General features: G+C 43.6%; 1 protein-coding gene across 1 annotated transcript in view; it reads left to right on the top strand.

Moving 5' to 3' along the window:
- Nucleotides 1-1610: 1610 nt before the first annotated feature.
- Nucleotides 1611-22386, top strand: part of LOC307033516 (uncharacterized protein) — a 42122-nt gene continuing 21346 nt past the window's right edge. The window contains exons 1-5 of the mRNA XM_079672029.1: nucleotides 1611-1815; nucleotides 16080-16270; nucleotides 16860-16957; nucleotides 17094-17161; nucleotides 17269-17404. Coding sequence (XP_079528155.1) covers nucleotides 16874-16957; nucleotides 17094-17161; nucleotides 17269-17404 — 288 coding nt within the window. The 5' untranslated portion in view covers nucleotides 1611-1815; nucleotides 16080-16270; nucleotides 16860-16873. The remainder of the gene's footprint in view (nucleotides 1816-16079; nucleotides 16271-16859; nucleotides 16958-17093; nucleotides 17162-17268; nucleotides 17405-22386) is intronic.

Raw genomic sequence — 22386 nt, 5'->3', positions numbered from 1 at the left:
GTTTTGATTCCTACTTCATTTATTTGCCACTCTCTTTTCTTTTCTACAATACTCACATCTATATTTACCATTTGGAAAAGCCATGGGGGAACACTACTGAATGGATTTGATGGTGAGAACTCTAACTCATGCCGTATGTCCTTATTTTTCCATCCAAACCCACGCCCTGGAACTTGGAATATTGGTATTGAGTATATATATAACGTATATATATATATACACTCGCCCCGCTCCCTTGCTGTGTATCGCTCACTGATTGGACGATGCAGTGCATGCATTGATCTCATGCTTCTTGACATGAGAGCAGTACCCCAGCGGAGTGAAGAAAACACATGAACCTCACGGGAGTCACTCCTCAGTTTAAACTGTGTTTTGTTTCAATTCATGAATCATTTAGTTACAAACATGTGATATATCTGAACAACAAAGTGGGCAAAAATCATTTTATTCATTTATTGGAAACATTTTCATGATCGCTTTTTTCGTTTTATATTTTCATTTACTGTCATTTCGATTCAGTCAGTCATTAAGTGCTATTAATATGTTAATGTGATACATATCCACACAAACAAACAAAGTGTGCAATCCAACGAATGTTAATCTAACTGGGTTTTGATAGATATCTCTTTTTCTTGTCTCAATTATTTTATTTCTATTGTGCACTCTCATCAATATTAATCAAACTATTGTTCGTTTATACATTTTAAGAATGGCGTTTATCTTTTTTGAGTATGAGTTCTTATTTTATTTTATTTATTTGGGTCTACAACAGATGATACAAATGTTTGTGTCAGTAAATGTGTACTAACAGAGGCGGGGGTGTTTGTGGAAACAACGGGGACAGAGCTGCTGTCAGACGATCAGCTGTGCAGCGTCATCACAAACGGACGTCGCTTCACGTGACGCTCCGGAGGAAAGGACGTCCCATTGCTCTGAAAACTCATTTCCCTGCTTCTCGTGGTTTCCTTGCGTCTCTCCATGCTTCCCTGGTGGGAGGGACTAGTCACTGGGAAATGACGCAAGTGAGGGACGCAAGGAATCCATTTAACCGAAGTGAGAAGGGCCCAGAGGTAGTGGAAGTGATTAAAAAACTGGACGAACTGACTGTTGATGAACTGATGTAAGAACAATTGTCACACACTAAAATATGAAGTGTTGGACTGTAAAAAGCTTTTATAAATTCCCTGTCAGACTTGTAATTTATTTACTCTGATCAGATCGATCCTGATTTACACCAACATCTCTTTGTGTATTTAGAAAACTTACATTTTTTTTGTTAAATAAAACACATTTTTCTTTGCTTTTCTTTTGGTATCAGTACTAAAAAGCAGGTATTGTATTCAAAAAACACCATAAAAACCAGCTCTATGTTCTATCTGCTGGGTTTGAGAAAAATGCTTTTGTAATAAATGTCGTGTTATTCAATAATACACCTGAGTTCATCTGTCACAATTACGTGTCCTTTTATTGGTAGCTCACATGCTCGTACAACCCTAGCTCACATGCTGGTACCATCACATGTCCCCCGCCTATGACGTCACTGAACCGTGCCCGTTAGGGCTTCACTACTATTGGCTAACAAACACACACAGCACAATAACATGTGCACTCCGCTCTGCATCAGCCAAACAGCTCGCTGCACCCGCACTGCGAGGGGGACCCAAGTTCCCATCAGCAAAAACTTGTGGGTTTGCTATCCTGGCTCCAAAATGGGGGAATGAGCTCCCCATTGAAATCAGGACAGCAGAAAGCTTACACATCTTCTTCAGACTGAAAACTCATCTCTTTGGACTCTACTTCGAGAGATATGCATGGGTTTGTCAATTATGCCCATTGTATACTCTATTCCTGAAGAAATACACATGTACTTTGTTTCATTCTGTATTTATTTTAACTTGTCAGTACCGGTATGTAACAAGAAATATGTCAATCAAAAAAGTTGTGCATTAAACAGTGAAAGCACCAACATACTTACAGTGCTAAAAGTAAAAGTACTCGTTCAATAGAATAGCCCATCCCTGAATCATAAATATTATAATACAATATAATTCCTAAGAAATCGATTAATTAATGTGAACATAGCTTTAATATTGTGTGTATAGTTTGAATATTAAATCTATCAACTAAATATAGTGTAGTAGAAAGTTAAATATGTGCCTCTTGAAGGAATATTTGAAGTATTAAAGTAACGTGGTATGGCAGGAAAGTTCAATCTGGTATATTCCTTTTAATGTCACCTTATATATATTCATGTGTGTTAAATTAGAAGGGACAAAGTATCTTTTCCCTCCCCCAATATATTGAGGTGAAGTCCTTGTGTTTAGAGAGAGATGTGAGCAGGGGACATCCTTATTTGGAGATAGTGCCAAGACGCTGGAATGTTTCCCTCGTAAAAGAAGGGTGTGCGTTACTCATGCTTGGAGCAGATGTGTGTGTGTTTTCATTGCAGTAAATATATGTGCTACATGATTACTGGTCAACTATACCTCTGTTCTTATTCTTTCATGTGTGGGTACTAAATGGCTACAAACATTGTGGAGAAATTAGCTTAAACATCTTTTATTACTCTATATGAAATGGAAGCAGTTTTTTATGACAGGGACGAGAGAGTTGGGGGAGGGGACACATTCCGAAGAGTTTCAGCATGTCAATTATCAGGGAAATCTACTTGTTTTCAATAGATATGTGTGGTTGGTTACTTTGTATTAATAATAACAGTATGTGTAAAGGAAGCTGGAAATATACAATGTGAAACCTTTTATTTGAAGTAAAGATGTGAACAATAGCTCAAACAAATGGAAGGGCCGTAGGACAAATGAGTGTGTTCTCTGTATTAGGCCTGTGTGAAGTTTGACTATTTGAAAAGCATCTCTAATACTGCTTAAGAGCATAGGTAATGTGTTCCTCGTTATTATTGATATGAAAGTAATTAACATGTATTACGTATATTTAGCCAACTATAACAACTATATCTTAAAACATACTTTTAACTTGTGTGTGGTAACCTGAAGGGGGGAAGATGGACTCAGGGACAAAGGGCCATAAAGGAGGTGTGTGCTGGCTACAAGATGTGAACCGGGTTTCTTCTGCTGTGTCGCACTGATTGGGTGCGACAGGCCATGTGTTGGTCTCTGCCAATAAGATGACCTCGGGGGGAAAGCCCGCACACACCCCCTCCTGTGTTTTTAGTATGAAACACTGTGTTTTCCAGGGGTTCAACCTCTTTTTCTTCAGGCTGACCAGGAGGGTAGGACAGGAGAGAGAGCAGGAAGTACTTCCTTTGTCTTTGTGTTTGTAATTGTATTTGTATTGTTACTGTTTATCATTAAAGCAAGATTATTGTTTAACTTGTATTCTGGTGTTTCTTAATCCCTTCCTTTTCACGAATTTACCCAGCTTATCAAACGACACGCGGAGACGAGGTTGGTTTTCAACATCCTCCAAATCTCCAACAAGTGGTGAACCCGACGTGTCTGAGTGGGGTGTTTTCGGGGAAGAGACCACCAGCAGCAAGCGGACGGAATAGTCCAGGGCTAAACATCTCGGCTTCTTCTGACAACTAACAACAGAGCTCTGACAATAACAGGTAAACAGATGCCAGTTTAATTCGAAATCTGTGATTTGACCATATTCCAAATTTTAGGGTTGTCAGACGAAGTTTACAGTGTTTTTTATAGTAACAATGCAAATGCGTGTTTTAGTTGTTAAAATCGGATATTGAGTTCCGGCAGGCCAGAAGGGTATTGAAGTCCCGGGCTTGAAAGTGGAGGTATTGAGTCCCCACAGTTAAAATCGGATATTGAGTTCCGGCAGGCCAGAAGGGTATTAAAGTCCCTGGCTTGAGAAGTGGAGGTATCGAGTCCCCACAGTTAGACTGCCTGGAGTAGTCACTTAGTAGTATTAAGTCTCTATATCAGACTGACTCAAAATAACGAATCCACAGCTCGACGGGGCGGGGGACTAGTTATTTATGTTATAAGTGATCCAAAGGAGAGTAACCCAACCTTCAAAAACCAATTTTGAAGTGACCGGACCTCATTAATCCTTTGTTCTGTGAGGGTTGAATCTATGAAGCCAAACGTCACGATAAAAAGTTCTGTGAAGCCTGGGTACTACTCCATGTCAGCGTCACATCGTTGAAAGACGGTGTTGAAGCGCGCTGAGAGGCTTGCTAAACTTGTTGAAATAAACATCGGACAATAAAAGCTGAATAGACTGTACGGGGAATTTTTCTGTGAATATTTACTGGTCAGATAAAGAAGCAAAGTTTGAGCCTGCTGCTTCCAAAATCCTTTCTCCCCTCAGTGAGGTGGAGCTCATTCCTGGTCGGGTGCCGCCATCTGGTGGCAAACAGGGTGTGGCACAGAAAGGACAGACTAGCGGTTCGAGTATTGCTTAATGGTATAGTTTGTTGGCTCCATCTGCTGGACGTATTTTGTAGTATCTCTTGCAATATTGCGTTACACCTGGAAGACGCTTTAATCCAAAACAACTCACAATAACTGCGTTTCACCAGGAACATACAATCAAAGAAGACAGGATCATTAAATTACAATCAGGGTTTATAGGTGCCAAAACATTTCGAGTGCTACTCAACTGGCTTTCAATAAGCCAGTCCGCTGCTCCTATATAAGCGCTTTATTGGTACTTTTCTGTTATTACATTTATCACTCAAGGTGGAGTTCAAATACATGTGTTTATACACTCAAACTATTTACACGTCTAGACAAAGGCAGGGAAGTTAAATAAATACAATAACTACATTAGGAGTGACGACGAGCATTGTCCTGTATATCACAAATTACTAGTGAACACATATTAACCTAGTCAGATAAATACACGCGAAGTCAATATGGAAGGGCAGTTCAACAAAAGTGATTTAGACGTCCCAATTCCCGGGAGTTTCCGAGAACAATGGGGACAGATTGAGGGATTGATTCTAAGTGGAACAAAACAGGGAGACAAAAAGAAGGCTTGTGCCGACCTTAGGTTCCTCCATGATAAAATGATAGAAGAAGATAGAGTGGGAGGGGAGGACACTCTAGGAAATTTGGTCTCAGCTCTGAATCAGTATGAGCGACAGCTGGTAAAGAAACTGGGTAACCTAAACGAGCAGAAGCCCGGATTTTTTGCCCGTCAGAAACTAAAGGGAGAGAAAGAGGCGGTTGATAAATTAAGGAGGATTTGCCACAATGCAGCAATTGTCAGGAAGGGGATGATTGTGGTTCGCCCCCCAGTCAACAATCCCCCAGTCATGGTAGCAGCCCAAACACAGGGGGGGGAGTTTCAACGCTCTAGTGACGTTGGCACTCTCCTGTTCCCCCAGGACAGTAGGGACGCATGCGTGCTGACACCACCACCCACAGATGACGACATACATCAATATGTTGCAGAACGTATCGCATTTTATAGGGATATGACTCAAAAGGACACCTCGGCCTCAGACAGGAGGAGACAAAATCTCAGCAGTGCTGTAAATAACGGGTGCACGGCAAGAACGGCTAGTGCAGGAGAGGGGTCTCAGACAGGAAATGTAGGGGATCAGGATGTCTCAATTCAATCCCCCCTGATTTATCCGGATTTATCCAGTGTATCTCCACAACCGCCTCCTTACTCTTCCCCTGTCCCGAACGCACCCCCCAGGGATAGTCTACAAATGACACTGACAAAAGTGGGCTCTGGGTCAGCCCAAGAACAAGCAGGTGTAAGGGGGGGTAACTTTAAAATAGTGGGTAATGTTTCGCTAACTCCTTTAAGGAAGACCTCCATTAAAAAGGGCGAGAGCAGCCCCACACCGGAAGAATTGATCGCCATTGTAGAAAAATATGAGGAGAGGGAAAGAGCTTATGGTGGTGCGGACCATCAGGATAGGGAGGGGGTCCATTGTCAGGAAGCGGAAGAATTATTGAGAAGAGAGAAGGAAGAAATAGAACAAGTACGTCAGGACAGAATGAATAAAGAGCAGGAGGGCGGTAGCCAACAACAAGCAGGTGGGGAAGGGTACAGTGAAAGTTCTCCCGAGGGCGAGGGCAGTTTGAGTGACCTGCCGTTCCAAGAACGGCAGGCACAAACAGGCCATTACTACACCAGCAAGGGAGGGGCATCGGGGGATGAGAGTGGTGAGTGTTCCTCTGGAGCAAAACAGGGAGATGTCAACGGCAGGGTGTGCAAGAGCAAGGTTAAGTACATAAATATGACAGGAACAATCTCTGAACTGACTGCTACACAGGTCCTTGCACTTCCCCGTATGAGTTTGAGATCCCAACACACCTCAGAAGACAACACACCTCTTCCCTTTATTGCTCCAGTATTACAGGCTCCTTTGGTGGCACTCCCCAATGGGAATACCGCTTACCACCCTTTCTCACTAGGAGATGTGCATGCACTGGTTGACAAAATGCCGCTACCTACTGAGGGAGGGAGACATTGGATGAGAAAGTTTGCTGATATGTCAGTAGGACAAACAATCTGCCTTGGTGATTTCAGGAGGATATTAGCACAACAGACTTCCAGCCATGACGTAAAGAAAGTTGAGGAAAGATCAGGAACAGTAACAATGAACGATAACCAGCCTATCTCTTCCAACAACATACACAGCTTGCTGAGCTTGGCAATGAGAGCACATTTCCCACAGACGGGAGGAGGTTACGGCTCACTGTCTTTCACGTTCACACCTGGGGAGGCCGCAGCAACCATGTTGCTCAGGTCACGCCAACAATACATAGTAGCTACTGACTGTAGTCCAGAAAATAGTGACCAACATATGCAGATGTTCCTTAAAGCAATATTAGCAGCAGTACCTGCCGAGATTATAGCTCTTATGGAGGACAACCCAGAAGTTGATCTACTAAACACGCAGACATGGGAGCGTCATCTGGGCCATCATGTAGGAAAATTTAACAAACAACTTACAAAGAATAAAACTGAGGAAGAAGAGTTAAGAGTGCAACTACTCCGTGCTCAGCTAGAAATAGCCCGTAAAACAGTTCAAAATGAGAAGAAAAGTGCCAAACAGCTGATTGTTCATCCTGTGGCGCCGGCAGACCAGGCACCGGGGCCGCGAAACCCAAATGGGGGTTTTCCCAACCAAGGTCCATTCTATAACCAGCCCCAATACGGCTACAATAATGGTTTTCAGCAACAGAGGGGCGGGTTCAGAGGCAGGCCTAGGGGTAGAGGAGGGTTTCAAACAGCTCCAGGAATGTACCCATATCAACAGAGGGCGTGTTTCATCTGTGGACAGACCGGCCACTGGTACAAGATGTGCCCGACGGGAACCCCTCCACAGGAAGGGCGGGGACAAGGGGGACAGAGAGGGCATGGACAAGGGAACAGAGCAGATATGCAGTATGTCCAGAAACCCCATGAGGCAGCCCCACAGGCCCAACACCAAGACCAGGGTCACGTTGCACCAAATGTGATGGCTGCTCCCTATGGCCAGTTTGTCCAGTACGAACAAGACTATTACCCACCACAATGAGGTCGCCCAGGGAACCCTGAATGTACGGGCCTGGCGGACCCTTACATGGACATGACTGTAAAACACGCGAAATTACCGTTCCTTGTTGATTCAGGAGCTCGATATTCAACTATCAACTCCCCCGTTTTTAACACATCCAAGTCCAGTAATACGGTCTCAGTCATAGGGTTTTCGGGAGAAATAGAGCAGGTGCCGCTCACTACGCCATTAACCACCAGAATAGCGGGCCAGCTATTTCTTCATCAGTACATTTTGGCACCCCAAAGTCCGGCTAACCTCATGGGGCGGGATGTTCTTATCAAAGCTAACGCCTCGATCCTCTGTTCCCCCGACGGACTAATAATATCATTCCCAAATGGCACTCGCCTCAATTGTTCACTGTCAACCATAAAGTCAGCTTCTCAAATGATGTGGGCCCAATCCACTGCAGCAGAAGCAACTCAGCAGGCCACTATATACTGGGGGTTGCTCGACCGGCCCCAAGACAAGACACCAGGACTATTTTCCATTTTTCAACAATGGAAGCCGTGGATTAACCTCCTCAGGCCTTATGGTTCCCCTCCAGATCCTCCCCATCTGACGCTGAATTATGATAGAATGGACGACCAAAGTTATGCATATGCGTATGACGCAGAGGTGGCTATGTCCATTTGGGACGTAGCCACAACCAATTTATTTATGGGTCAAGCGGGGGTGGCTGCATCTGTTGAACTCACTGATGAGCAACTCTATTGGTACCGTATGTCAGCTGAAGCCACACCACACATTTCATTAGCTATCGGGAGGGGCTATGAAGCCAGGGAACTTGGTCCTATGGTAAAGACACTGCTAGAAGTCGAGGATTGGGAACCAACACAAATAGCAGCACTCACATACTCTCCCTCACACAAGGCTTATGCTCTAAAAATCTGCACACAAGAATGCATCTTCATGGAGAGACACGAAGTGGAGAGACATCACGGTAGAGAAAAGACTGACCATTCATTTACTGAAGACATGTTGCGTGACCTCCCACCTGACCTGTGGGCATCTGACTCTCATGACGTAGGTTTCTGCTCAAAGGCTGCACCAATAACATTTGAAGTGAGTAGCACTATGCCTGTATATCAACCACAGTACCCTGTTAAACCACAGGCCAAAGGGGGAATCAGCAAGGCAGTTGAGGGTCTGAAGAGAGCAGGGGTGTTGGAACCCTCACAAAGCGAGTGGAACACTCCAATACTCCCGGTATCAAAACCTAGCGGGGAGTACAGAATGGCTCATGATTTAAGGACCATTAATGCTATTACAACTACAGCTCTGGTACCAGTGCCTAACCCATACACGGCTATTTGTAATATCACACCTGAACATACCTGGTTCACCTGTATTGATCTGGCCAACGCTTTCTTCTGCATACCCCTGGCGGAGAAGATGAGGCCTATTTTTTCATTTACAATGGGAGGGGAGAAACTACAGTACACGAGACTGCCCCAAGGCTTCAGTCTGTCTCCAGGAATATTTCACAAAATACTCAGGGAACAGCTAGATGGCGTTTCATTACCAGAGGGGGTGGTGTTGATCCAGTATGTAGATGACCTTCTCATTGCAGCACCCTCCGCAGCCTCTTGTTTAGAGGCCACCAGGAACCTACTGGTTCGCCTCCATGCAACAGGGTTCAAGGTCTCCAAGAAAAAGCTACAATGCACCCGTAAAGAGGTGACATTTTTGGGCAGAGTTATCTCTCCAGCAGGTACGGGCATGTCAGCAACACATCAGGAGGTTATATTGCATCACCCAAAACCCAGGACAGTCAAAGACATGTTATCTTTTCTGGGTCTCACAGGCTACAGCAGACACTATATCCCAGAGTATAACCCAAGAACAGCTGTACTGAGGACACTGATCAATGAGAAAGGCATGCGCAATCTCACTGTCACACTGGACTGGACACAAGCTGCAGAAGCTGCGTTCATTTCTCTCAAACAATCCATGTCCCAGGTCACCTCTCTCGCCTCTGCATCCTATGCATTGCCATTTTTCCTTGATGTTTCTGAAAATGAGAACACAGTAAATGGTGTTCTATTTCAGAAAAAGGGGGGATGTAGGTCAATACTGATGTACATTAGTGTCACACTGGACAGAGTGGAGAACAGGGAACCTCCATGCACAAGACATGCAGCAGGTACAGCACGTATCTTAAACAAAATTTCACACATTGTGATGAGACACCCTTTGACAGTACTGACAACACATAGCATTGTCTCTTTTGTGAACTCAAGTGCATTCACAAGGACTTCCACAAGACAGACCAGGTTAGAGAAAACTCTGACGCAAGCACACATCACCTACACACATGAAGGAGTTGACAGCGCAGACACCATTGGCAGCGGAGAACCCCATAGGTGTGAGGAAAGAATCATCCAGGATGTGAAGCTAAGAATAGATCTCAGAGACGAGCCTATGCCACATGCAGAAAACCTGTTCACAGACGGCTGTTGTTTTAGACACCCCACCAAAGGGCTCCAAGCGGCCTACGCAGTCGTGAGTCAAAAAGCTGAGGGAGAGTTTGAAGAAAGATCAACAGGAGAAGTAACAGGGAAAGTCTCAGCACAGTTGGCAGAAGTAATGGGAGTCATTGCAGCATTAGAGCTATCAAAGGGAAAAGATGTAAACATCTATACAGATTCAGCATATGTTCATGGTGTCATACATGTGGAGATGCGCCAATGGATGCGAGCAGGATTTGTAACATCCACCAATACTCCCATCAAACACGAGAAACAGATCAAGAGGCTTGCAGAAGCAGTAATGTTACCCAACAAACTAGCTTTACTTAAATGTAAAGGTCACAGCACGGTGGACAACTATTTGGCTTGGGGTAACAATGCAGCAGACAAGGCAGCTAAAGCCAAAGCAGGGTATATGCCCCAGTTTCAAATGCTGGTCTTAAAATCTGCTGACTTACTGCCCGCAGTAACAGATGATACTCTTAAAGAAGCTCAAGCAACAGGGTCTCCTCAAGACAAGACAGTATGGTTAGACAGAGGAGCTACCAACAAAGACGGGATATGGTACTCCCCAGATGGGAGACCAGTGATACCCCCAGGATGGATAAGATCTATGCTTAAAGAAGCACACGGCCCAACACATTGCGGCAAAACTCAAATGAACAGACACCTGACTCACTGGTGGCACCCTTACCTACCTGACATGATAGCTAATTACCTAGAGGAATCTGTAATTTGCTTAACCCATAACATCAGAGCCACTGTAAAACCGCACCAGGGAAAGTTTCCTTTACCTAAGATGGCAGGAGAAGAAATCATAATTGACTACACTGACATGATTGACAAAGTAAGAGGGTTCAGATACTTACTAGTTGTAGTCGATGCATACACAGGTTGGCCAGAAGCTATGCCATGCAGGAGAGAAGATGCAGACTCAGTGATCAAGTTCTTAGTCACTCATTACATTCCACTACATGGGTTTCCTAGGAAAGTGAGGTCAGACAATGGCAGCCATTTCAAGAACCACGACCTACGCACAGTAGAACAGTCTTTAGGACTAAGACACAGTTTTGGAGCTGTCTATCACCCCCAATCTCAGGGAAAGGTAGAAAGGATGAACCAGAACATCAAACAGAAACTCAGCAAAGCATGTGAGGAAACAGGCATGAAATGGTTAGAGGCCTTGCCTCTGGCTCTCATGTCAATTAGGAGCTCTATAAACAAAGGGACAGGCTTCTCCCCATTTGAGCTGACACATGGCCATCAGTTTCCTGGCCCAGGAGCCTTGAGTGTAGGAAAGGAAGTAGAGGTCCTGAGTCCGAAACCTTATTTCCAGCAGCTTAAGGGATTGGTGTCAGGATTATCCACACAGGTTGCTGATGCCAAAGGGGGACCCGAAAAACACGAGGCCAACACAGCGGAGTTCGTCTGGCTGAAGGTCATCCGGCCCAAGTGGCTCAACCCCAGGTTCACCGGCCCCTACAGAGTGACCCAGCGGACATCCCATGCTGTCCGCCTAGAAGGAAAGGGGGACATCTGGTACCACTGGAGCCAGTGTGCAGCGGGGAAATCACCTGGAAGGACCCTCGACGACATCCGGACGGACCTGGCTATCATCAACGCGGACATCCCTACAGCAGACGACTTGGAAGCAGGCATCAGCGGACTGGAGGAGAAGGACCTCGCGGACATCCCTACAGCAGACGACTTGGAAGCAGGCATCAGCGGACTGGAGGAGAAGGACAACAAGGACATCCCTACAACCGACAGCCCAGAAGTCGCCATCAGCGGGCCGGAGCACGAAGACACAGGACTTCACGGGAAGACAGAGGAACCTGCTCCCCTCTGATCAGGTTGCTATAAGCTACACATAGCACCTCATTTACTAACCCATTTTTTGAGGGAAGTGGTATCTTAACCCACAGTTTAAAGTTCTTTTAATAACCCATTTTTTGAGGGAAGTGGTATCTTAACCCACAGTGTAAAGTTCTTTTAATAACTCATTTTTGAGGGAAGTGGTATCTTAATCCACAGGTTAAAGTCATTTATTAACCTATAAGAAGACCCCATTTATAAACCCAAATTTAGGGAGTTGTTTTCTAAAAAATCTATATTTAAGGGATTTGTCTTTCTTTTTACCTCATGTGATACTGACACAGGGACCAAAACCTCTCAGAGAAGAATAGAAAATGTCTGAAGGAGCCCTGAATTTCCTGATAACCTGTTGGTCACTACTAGTGTTAGGAGTAAAAATCTACTTGTTCGCCCTGCTGTATGTACATTGTAACCTTTAAAATCATGGTTGAGTGACCCAGTGGTTCACAGCATTTTTTAATAACTTGGGGGTTAGAATAGACGTATACTGACACTAGAAGGGTTGGAGCTCACAGTATAACTATGTATGGTAACTGGAAATGGTTGGCAGGATTAGCCCTGGTTTCTACTGTGATTGTTACCATTATTTTAATCTTATGTGATTCCATTGACCACCCAGACTCCACTCCTCCGCCAAATGAATCCGTAACTAGAGTCAAACGGGGCCATTATGAGACAGTAGTTACCCCAATGTCTCCTAGACAAACCTTCACTCTCCATGCAGGTAGTGATGGAATAATACAACTCGACTTGTGCAAAATTGCCCCCTGCAGAAGCCTCGACCGTACCTATTCCTACCTAGCCAAATATGTCTGCTTAGCCCCTGCGGTATGTAACAAAACCGTCACAGATACGGTTAAAGGTGCTCCTTACATTTACAGAGGCAGTACATACAGGACCAAAGGCGACCCTTATGTGTCCGTCACATACACATACGGGTGCACCTGCGAGTCCTGGTCCGGTGTCCTAGCAAATTCGGGTCCTGATGACTGGGGATACATGCCACCTTACCGATCGGCGGAAATCGTTAGATCCCTCAAACATAGAATGAAAGTGATTAGGAGAAACCCAAACGTCCCATGCGTTGTCAGGTTTTGTAATCCCGTACGCATAACGCTAAAAAATGTAGTGCTCTCCGACGCTGGACTTTATGTCCTCGCGGTACATGCAGGGGGGGGTTCGCCACAAGGCCTCTTCGAAATTAAAGTTAAACCAAAGGTGGAACGAAACCTTCCTCGGGCAGCATCTAATATTAAATACCTGTCTAAAATTACATGTACGGATAAATGCACGGGGGATTATAGCCAACTTCAACCTCTAGACGTCATCCAAATGGCCACAGGATACACAGATGACAACCTATGGTTAAAATGGGTTGCCCAAACAGCCCAAGAACAAATGGCCGGGGATTGTCTAGCCTGTGCTACGGCCCGCCCGCAATTAGCCACTGACCCTGCGCCCCTGTTTCCCACAGATACCTGGGGGTACAACTGTATGTTACAACTGACTAGGATGGCCAGCCCTCCTAACTGTACCACCCTAGCCAAAGTTTTCCCTCCAATTGATAATGACACTAGGACAGGCCCATTTACGCCTGACAAAGGCGCCGGTGGGTACACATGTTTTTCCATGGTTCAAAAATCCCCACGTTTTGACCTAGGAAATGTCTCTCCGGATTGGTGTAACCTCACCCTGTCTAGCACTAATATAGGACATTGGGCCAGAGCTGGGCTCTACTATTATTGTGGGGGTCACCGCCTGTTCACCCGTATTCCCGAACTATCTGTAGGATTGTGTGCTATGGTGCGCCTCCAGGCACCCCTAATGTTATTAGGCAAAAAACTGGGGCTCACGGACCCTAAAGACACACTTAATACCAACCTAATCACTCGACGTAGGAGACACGCGCTGTCCAAACGCCACGCCCCGGGCTCCTTCGATTTGTCTGTCGACTCTCCCACCTACATCGATTCCATCGGAATCCCACGAGGGGTCCCTAACGACTACAAACTAGCTGATCAAATAGCTGCAGGGTTTGAAAGTTTGCCAATTATCTCTGCCTTCTTCCCTGTGACCCCTATCAAAAATGTAGAAAGGATCAACTATGTACATTACAACATACTCCGATTGGCCAATCTCACTAGGGACGCGGTAGAGGGCCTGGCTGAACAATTGGGTCCAACATCCCTTATGGCTGTGCAAAATAGGATGGCGTTGGATATGCTTCTTGCAGAGAAGGGTGGAGTTTGTGCAATGTTTGGGGAGATGTGCTGCACATTTATTCCCAATAACACGGCTCCAGACGGTTCCGTCACAAGGGCTTTAGAAGGCCTTCGCACCCTATCTAAAACTATGCATGAACAATCAGGGGTACAAAATTTCTTAGAGGAGTGGTTTGCTAACATGTTTGGTCAATGGAAAGGTTTAATAATGTCTCTCTTTATTTCTGTAGCTACTTTTGTGGCCATTTTAATAACATGTGGTTGTTGTTGTGTGCCGTGCATCCGCTCCTTGTGTGTCAAACTTATCATTTCCACCATTGAAGGAAAAGCTGCTCCTCCCCCACTGTACCAAATGCCCTTGTTGGCATATGCGGAGGGAGAGGACGAGTATGATGATTCGGCAAACAAGGACACAATTTTTTAACATAGTTTGGTCTTTCTTAACTGTCATTGGAGGTTGTTTTCTGTTCCCAAAGGTTTAATGAAGGGGGACAGACACAGTATTAAAGAAGGACAGTAGTTTTGTTTCAAATGTCTTATGTGTGTTGGTCTCGTTAATGCGAGACCAAAAGGGGGAAATGAAGGAATATTTGAAGTATTAAAGTAACGTGGTATGGCAGGAAAGTTCAATCTGGTATATTCCTTTTAATGTCACCTTATATATATTCATGTGTGTTAAATTAGAAGGGACAAAGTATCTTTTCCCTCCCCCAATATATTGAGGTGAAGTCCTTGTGTTTAGAGAGAGATGTGAGCAGGGGACATCCTTATTTGGAGATAGTGCCAAGACGCTGGAATGTTTCCCTCGTAAAAGAAGGGTGTGCGTTACTCATGCTTGGAGCAGATGTGTGTGTGTTTTCATTGCAGTAAATATATGTGCTACATGATTACTGGTCAACTATACCTCTGTTCTTATTCTTTCATGTGTGGGTACTAAATGGCTACAAACATTGTGGAGAAATTAGCTTAAACATCTTTTATTACTCTATATGAAATGGAAGCAGTTTTTTATGACAGGGACGAGAGAGTTGGGGGAGGGGACACATTCCGAAGAGTTTCAGCATGTCAATTATCAGGGAAATCTACTTGTTTTCAATAGATATGTGTGGTTGGTTACTTTGTATTAATAATAACAGTATGTGTAAAGGAAGCTGGAAATATACAATGTGAAACCTTTTATTTGAAGTAAAGATGTGAACAATAGCTCAAACAAATGGAAGGGCCGTAGGACAAATGAGTGTGTTCTCTGTATTAGGCCTGTGTGAAGTTTGACTATTTGAAAAGCATCTCTAATACTGCTTAAGAGCATAGGTAATGTGTTCCTCGTTATTATTGATATGAAAGTAATTAACATGTATTACGTATATTTAGCCAACTATAACAACTATATCTTAAAACATACTTTTAACTTGTGTGTGGTAACCTGAAGGGGGGAAGATGGACTCAGGGACAAAGGGCCATAAAGGAGGTGTGTGCTGGCTACAAGATGTGAACCGGGTTTCTTCTGCTGTGTCGCACTGATTGGGTGCGACAGGCCATGTGTTGGTCTCTGCCAATAAGATGACCTCGGGGGGAAAGCCCGCACACACCCCCTCCTGTGTTTTTAGTATGAAACACTGTGTTTTCCAGGGGTTCGACCTCTTTTTCTTCAGGCTGACCAGGAGGGTAGGACAGGAGAGAGAGCAGGAAGTACTTCCTTTGTCTTTGTGTTTGTAATTGTATTTGTATTGTTACTGTTTATCATTAAAGCAAGATTATTGTTTAACTTGTATTCTGGTGTTTCTTAATCCCTTCCTTTTCACGAATTTACCCAGCTTATCAAACGACACGCGGAGACGAGGTTGGTTTTCAACATCCTCCAAATCTCCAACACTCTTAAAGGCTGTAAAGAATAATTTGGCATAAAATCCACATCAAGGGAAATTAAAAATATATTAACACGTTTCCTTGAAAGATAAGCCTCTTTATATTTGTCTTTGTCCGAAATTCGCTTTATTTTACATTTTCTAACAGATTTACCCCGAGTTGGTACAGTCCAGTCTCCCCACAGAATGGTACAGTCCAACTGCCAGCGGGAAAGCGCTGTTTGTCACGTGACACGATGTACCCGGTCACCATGGCGGCAGAAGAAGGGTTGTAGCTTAGAAACGAGAGAAAGCAGACTTTATCTCCGGATTCACACCATAATCCCTGGGTTCGTTACGGTATGTAAACCTTCTAATGTCCCAGTAAACTTGCATTAAGATAGATATGAACCACAGAGAGTTAGGGTCCAGCTACAGCTCAGGGTTTAGCCACATGCTAAAGTTAGCTTCAGAGCTAGCAGTCTGTCTTTGTAAACAGAGAGGACGCGCTGGAAATGAAACAAAGAATACTTAAAAACCGGCTAAAAAATGTTTCTGATGGAAGGAAACAACCTTTTCTCTCTTTGAATGTGGTTTATACCTTTCAGATAACAACTGTCAACAGTTAACGGCAAAAAAATAAACAGTTATTCATGGTTGGAAAGTAAATAAAGTAAATTTACTCAAATACAGATTGCAGGTAGTTGTATTAGCTTAAGTATTTTCATTGGATGTCACTTTATACTACTCCTTAATTACATACCAGATATACATATGCATTTTTAATAAGATAAGAGAAGAGTTACACATCATGTGAAACTAAAACTGGTATATATATATATATATATATATATATATAAAATCAATGAGTAAATGTGTCTTTCAGACGGTTATTAAGTCATCTCAATATATTTCTGTGTTCTTTCCGGCTGTTTCTCTGTCATTAAAGTGAGAGTTATCACGATGCCGGGGAAAAACGGTGACCAGTTCAAACAGGGAGACCTGGTGTTTGCCAAGATGAAGGGATTCCCCCACTGGCCTGCCAGGGTACACACACACACACACACACACACACACACACACACACACACACACACACACACACACACACACACACACACACACCATAACTACCTGCGTACAGATGTGTATTCCTAGCTAACGTGATATTCTGTGTGTTCAGGTCTGTCAGTGTGACGGCGGTGGAAGAAATAAGAGAATCCCGGTCTACTTCTTCGGGAAGCATCAGATGTACGTACACACACACACACACACACACACACACACACACACACACACACACACACACACACACACACAAAGACATGATGACTTCAGAGTTGAATATCCGTCCTCAGAGGAGCGATCCCTCCGGAGAACATCGTGCCGTACGTCGGGAACAAGCGGAAGTTCGGCAGCGGTGTCCTGATCAAAGGCTTCACTGAAGGCATGTGGGAGATCCAGGACACCCCCGTCGTGGGGAGCAAACTCAAAGTAAGAGTCACTTATTAAAACTGCTGTTGTGTTCAATCCTCTCTCTTCATTCGACTCCAGTTTACAACCAGCTGCTCTCACCTTAAAGTGCAGCAGGTTTACTCGACATTGAGAAACGGGCCACTATTTTAAGTATACTACGTCATCGAGTGGCGCCGAAGGACTGTTTAAATGCATGTTAAATGCCCAGCATTCGGCGCCACTCGATGACGTAGTATACTTAAAATAGTGGCTCTGCAGCAGGTGTACTCGACATTGAGAAACGGCCTCTCTCTCCTCTTGGGTTGCTCGGCTCTACTGGACCTTGGTTCAAGGTTCAAGGTCCATTATTTTTTCATACGACCATAGCTACAGTGCAGTTATGCCGATGACAATTTTAGGTCACAGGCTTCTCCAACAGAGCAACACAATAACACAGATAAACAGAAACATATAGTGCAAGTATATACAAAAATACACAAAGAAAAATAGTTTGAAAAAGTGCTATAAGAGTCTATATACAAGTTATTGGAATGATATATTACAGTGATGCAAATTAGTCGCTTTTCGGCGCCTCCCGCTTTTTTAACGCTGATTTGGGTGACTTGTGTAATTCGCGGAGAACCGAAGAGTTTTCGTTTTGGGGGGGGGGGGGGTCCGTCCGTCAGTCCGACTAACGGACAACTTTTCACTTCAAAAAAGAAGAAGAAATCTAGACCGCAAAATAATTAAACAAGCGAGTGCCTGTTTTTCCTGGCCAAGGGCAGGTTCCTTGAACACAACACGAGCGTAACGTGTCTTCACGTGGTATATGTCTCGTCGGAAAGGAGTGTAGACTAGAGTGCTTACGGAGAGCACCGGAACGCCGCTCCAGCTCTTCAAATATTGCAGTAGTACCTATAAGGAGCCGTACACATGCCGCAGTGTTTGCAAGGCTGTGTCTTTAGTTGTAAGCACAGTGGCGATCTGTTGTTAGCATCTGGTTAGCTAGCTATGCTCACGAATTTAAAGAGCTTTTCTACAACCAGGTGGAAGAGAGCTCTCTCCTGAGAGGCTCAAATAACCTCAGCTCAGTGAGGTTAAGGCACACCTTGATATGATCATTATTATTAATGAGACATTAGAGACTAAATGAAAAACAGGTATAAAATACTATATGACAGTAAAACAAAGTTGTTAAAAATAACAAGAATAGAGTTTAAAAGGGGAGTGATTTGTAAAATATCCAAAAAGAAGAATCTGCTTCCAGTTCTGTTTCATCTGGGTGTTGAGAGATGTATCCATAGATCTCCTCATGTTGCTCTCAAAGTGCACCAGATTGATGCTTTTAACTTCAATATTAAAAAAAAAATCTTCCCGGGGGAGCATGCCCCCGGACCCCACTAGAGGAGGTTAGGTCCCCCCCACTTAAATCATGTTCACATGGATAGGATACTAAATACATTTGCACACATCTTGTGTCCATATCTTTCTGCCACAACCATGCACGTGCGTGCGTGCATGCGCGAGTCATGGTGAGATATCTGGATTAAGAGGTAGCTTTTTCTTTGCACAGCATGAAAGAAAGGCCAAATTAATTGGCTGTGATTTTAGTTTTTTTAAGCAGTTCAATAATTTGTACGGCCCTCGGAGGATGTTGTAAAAATTGAAAGGAAAAAGGTTCCCCACCCCTGCTGTAAATAATAATAAAAACCCTTGATTTAGAACTTAACATCTCAGTCTCCTACTGATCTGAGTATATTATAAAGAATAGCCAGTTAATTGAAGCATTATAGCACAGGCCTTTGTCAGATGGTATATTACGTTGTTTTTTTTCTGCTTCGAATAGTTCTCTCTTTTTTCACCATACGTGTGTTTGCATCCCTGGATACTGGTATAATAGATTGCCCGATTCGGGCAACCAGCAGGTGAGGCTTCATGGCCCGAGCTTAATACTAGATGGCCCCGGGCCATCGGGCAGTCCTTAATGTCGAGCCCTGAATCCTGTGGGAGCCATCAGGGAAGTAGTATGGTGAGAGTCAGGCAGGACCGCAGAGACAGGTTCAGCCACGACTAGAAGTCCAGGACTCAGATCCAGTGCTCAGGATAGAGGATCCAGGACACACGACCACAGCAAGAGGATCAGCCTCGACTAAGGATCCCGGCGTATATATGGACACCAAAAAGAGATTTGGGGGAAGCTGGGTTATTTGGAACATGAGAGTACACAGGTACAGACAGCCAGAAAGACGGAGCAAGGTGTCCCCCGACAGTCCAAGCCTATAGCAGCTAAACTAACGTGTCTACATACCTGCACTCCCTTAGGATAGGTTGAGGGATAAGGGGTAGCAAGTAAGAATGTAACGTGTTTAAGAGACTTTTAAAACACACAAAGGGTAAGTTACAGGTGATTTCATCCGAGCTGTTTTGCGTTAAACCGTGGTTTTGTTGCCTCGGACGGATTTAAGGCCTCCTGTGGTTCGGTTTGTTTTTAGCTTTTTATGCTATGTGGCTAATTGTTAAGCATAAATAAAGGGGTTTTAATGTGCTTGGGGAGTAACGAGATGACTTAATCAGGATACAGAAAATAAGGTAACTATATTTGATTATAATTACATTACAAAAACAAGTAATCAGATTACATTCTTTAAAAAAACGTGGATACCAACACCGCTAAGATACATTTTGAAATACAGATATAGATATTAAAGATAGACGTACTGCCTTCATTTCCGTTCTGCTTTTTATTTTGGCTACTTCCATTCTTTGAGTTGTTTAATGCAGAACATGGACACCTGACTTATGAAACAGAAACACTGTGTTTCCTTTCAACTGAAGCTTAAGCTCAAACAGCATTATACATTGAAAAAATTGATACTTTGGATCTCTCTCAACGCTAATTTTTTACAGCAAATCTTTTTTAGCTAATTGTTTTTGTTTATTCCAAATAGATTTTTTGACTTCAAAACATTTATTTGAGTCAAGTAAAAAATATTTCTTCCGTCTAAGACAGGCCTGGAATTTCGTCATTTTAGGGGCAAGGCCACTTGGCCTTTTGAGTTGTCAATTTTTTAAGGGCACAAAGGCCAAAAGCCAGGGCACAAAGGCCATAAATTAAAACAATGATTTAACATACGATATGAAGTGACTACGATTGTATATGCATTTACAATACTTTTATATATATTTATTAAGCATTCAATGGACACCAAATTGCAATTAAACAAATTCTTTATTAAAACTACAAAGGATTCTTATAGCACAGACATGTTTGGCTCACTGTGAGACTGTGGTAGTGGGCCTACGTTAGGGCTGAACGATATATCGTTATCGTATCGATATCTCGATATGAACATTCAAGAAATCAATATAAAAAAAGCAATGGTATAAACGATATATATATATATTTTTTTATATTTATTTGAATAGGGACAATGCACATTAATGAACATCAGTATAAAAACAAATGTAAATATGCCGGATTATAGCTACAAAGCTAGTTCTCATCCGTATTTCCCCCGCACTCGCCCTGCTTGTACAGCTGTGGAAGTCTCCATAAACATTTGGCCGATTGCCATTGAACGCACCACTACGGCCAGCCAACCACAAAGCTTAGTTCATGCTTGCTGTGGATTGACAGCTGAACCCAACCAATGACAAACATAGGAGGGTGGGACTTGGGAGTGACGGAGACGGACACAGCCACACACACACGAGGATACTCACAGCGTGGAAATCAGAACTTTAGAAACGAGACATGAGTGCAGAAGATAATGCGGCCGGTGGCAGTGCACAACCTAATTTAGTGCCAAAAAATAAATCCTCCTCTATTATTTGGAGGTATTTTGGGTTTAGAAAGGAGGATGTCGACCAGAGCGAGGTGTTGTGCAGGTCTTGCTTGGCGAAAATTGCGACGAAGAAAGGAAACACAACAAACATGTTTCACCACTTGAAACAACACCACCGTGTGCTGCATGATGAGTGTATGACATTGAAAGAAACACCGGGGACCTCTCAGTCATCCCTTAAGACACCCAAGCAAACTATGATTGCTGGTGCGTTTAATAGTGTTACACCATACGAGTCCACGTCCAGCAGACATAAAGTCATTACAGAGGCAATAACATATCACTTAGCTAAAGACATGGCACCCGTGTACACAGTGTCAAAAGAAGGCTTTAAAAAAATGGTCCACACGCTGGATAAGCGTTATAAAATACCATCCCGAACACATTTTAGTCAAGTGGCCATTCCAAAACTCTATAATGAATGTAAAATGAACGTTGAATCCGAGCTCCGTGAAATTGATCATTTCGCCACAACCACGGACCTGTGGTCGAGCCGGACAACAGAACCTTACATGAGTTTAACGCTTCATTTTATAACTAATAAATTCGAACTCAAGACCCGCTGTCTGCAGACATCCTTCTTCCCCGGGGAGCATACAGGGGATAATATAGCGCAGGAGATGAGAGGTGCGTTAGCAGACTGGGACTTAAAGGAGGACCAACAGGTTTGCGTGACAACTGATAACGCATCCAATAAAGCAGAGCTGCAGTAAAATGTTAGATTTTATTTATTTACTTTATTATTTTTTGAGTGACTTTATGTTAATGTTGATGACTGGCAGTTCAAATAAATAAAACTGCACTCTTTTGCACTCTTTTGTTTTATGATGTTTTTATTTTTCTGAAAAATGCTTGGTTTTCACCGAACCCGTGGTCATATCGTATCGTATCGATATCGAGATATCTGGCATGAATATCGAGATATGAAATTTTGTCCATATCGTTCAGCCCTAGCCTACGTCAAGGTGCGTCCTTATTCTGAGTCACTTGAAGATGGAGATGATGACTGAGTCAGGGAGATTTGGACTTTTGGGGTTCCTTTGACCATAGGGATGAATATTGGGTCTCCTTTTGTTGATGCCAGCTGCCCACCATCTTGCCACAGCTTCATCACTTTGATATTCAGCAGGAGCACAACCCTGGGATTTGATGAGGAGTAGATCTTCAATTGTTGAA

The sequence above is a fragment of the Notothenia rossii genome (assembly GCF_949606895.1).
Source record: "Notothenia rossii genome assembly, chromosome: 3".
Taxonomy (NCBI): Eukaryota; Metazoa; Chordata; class Actinopteri; order Perciformes; family Nototheniidae; genus Notothenia; species Notothenia rossii.
This window is presented reverse-complemented; position numbering and strand designations above follow the sequence as displayed.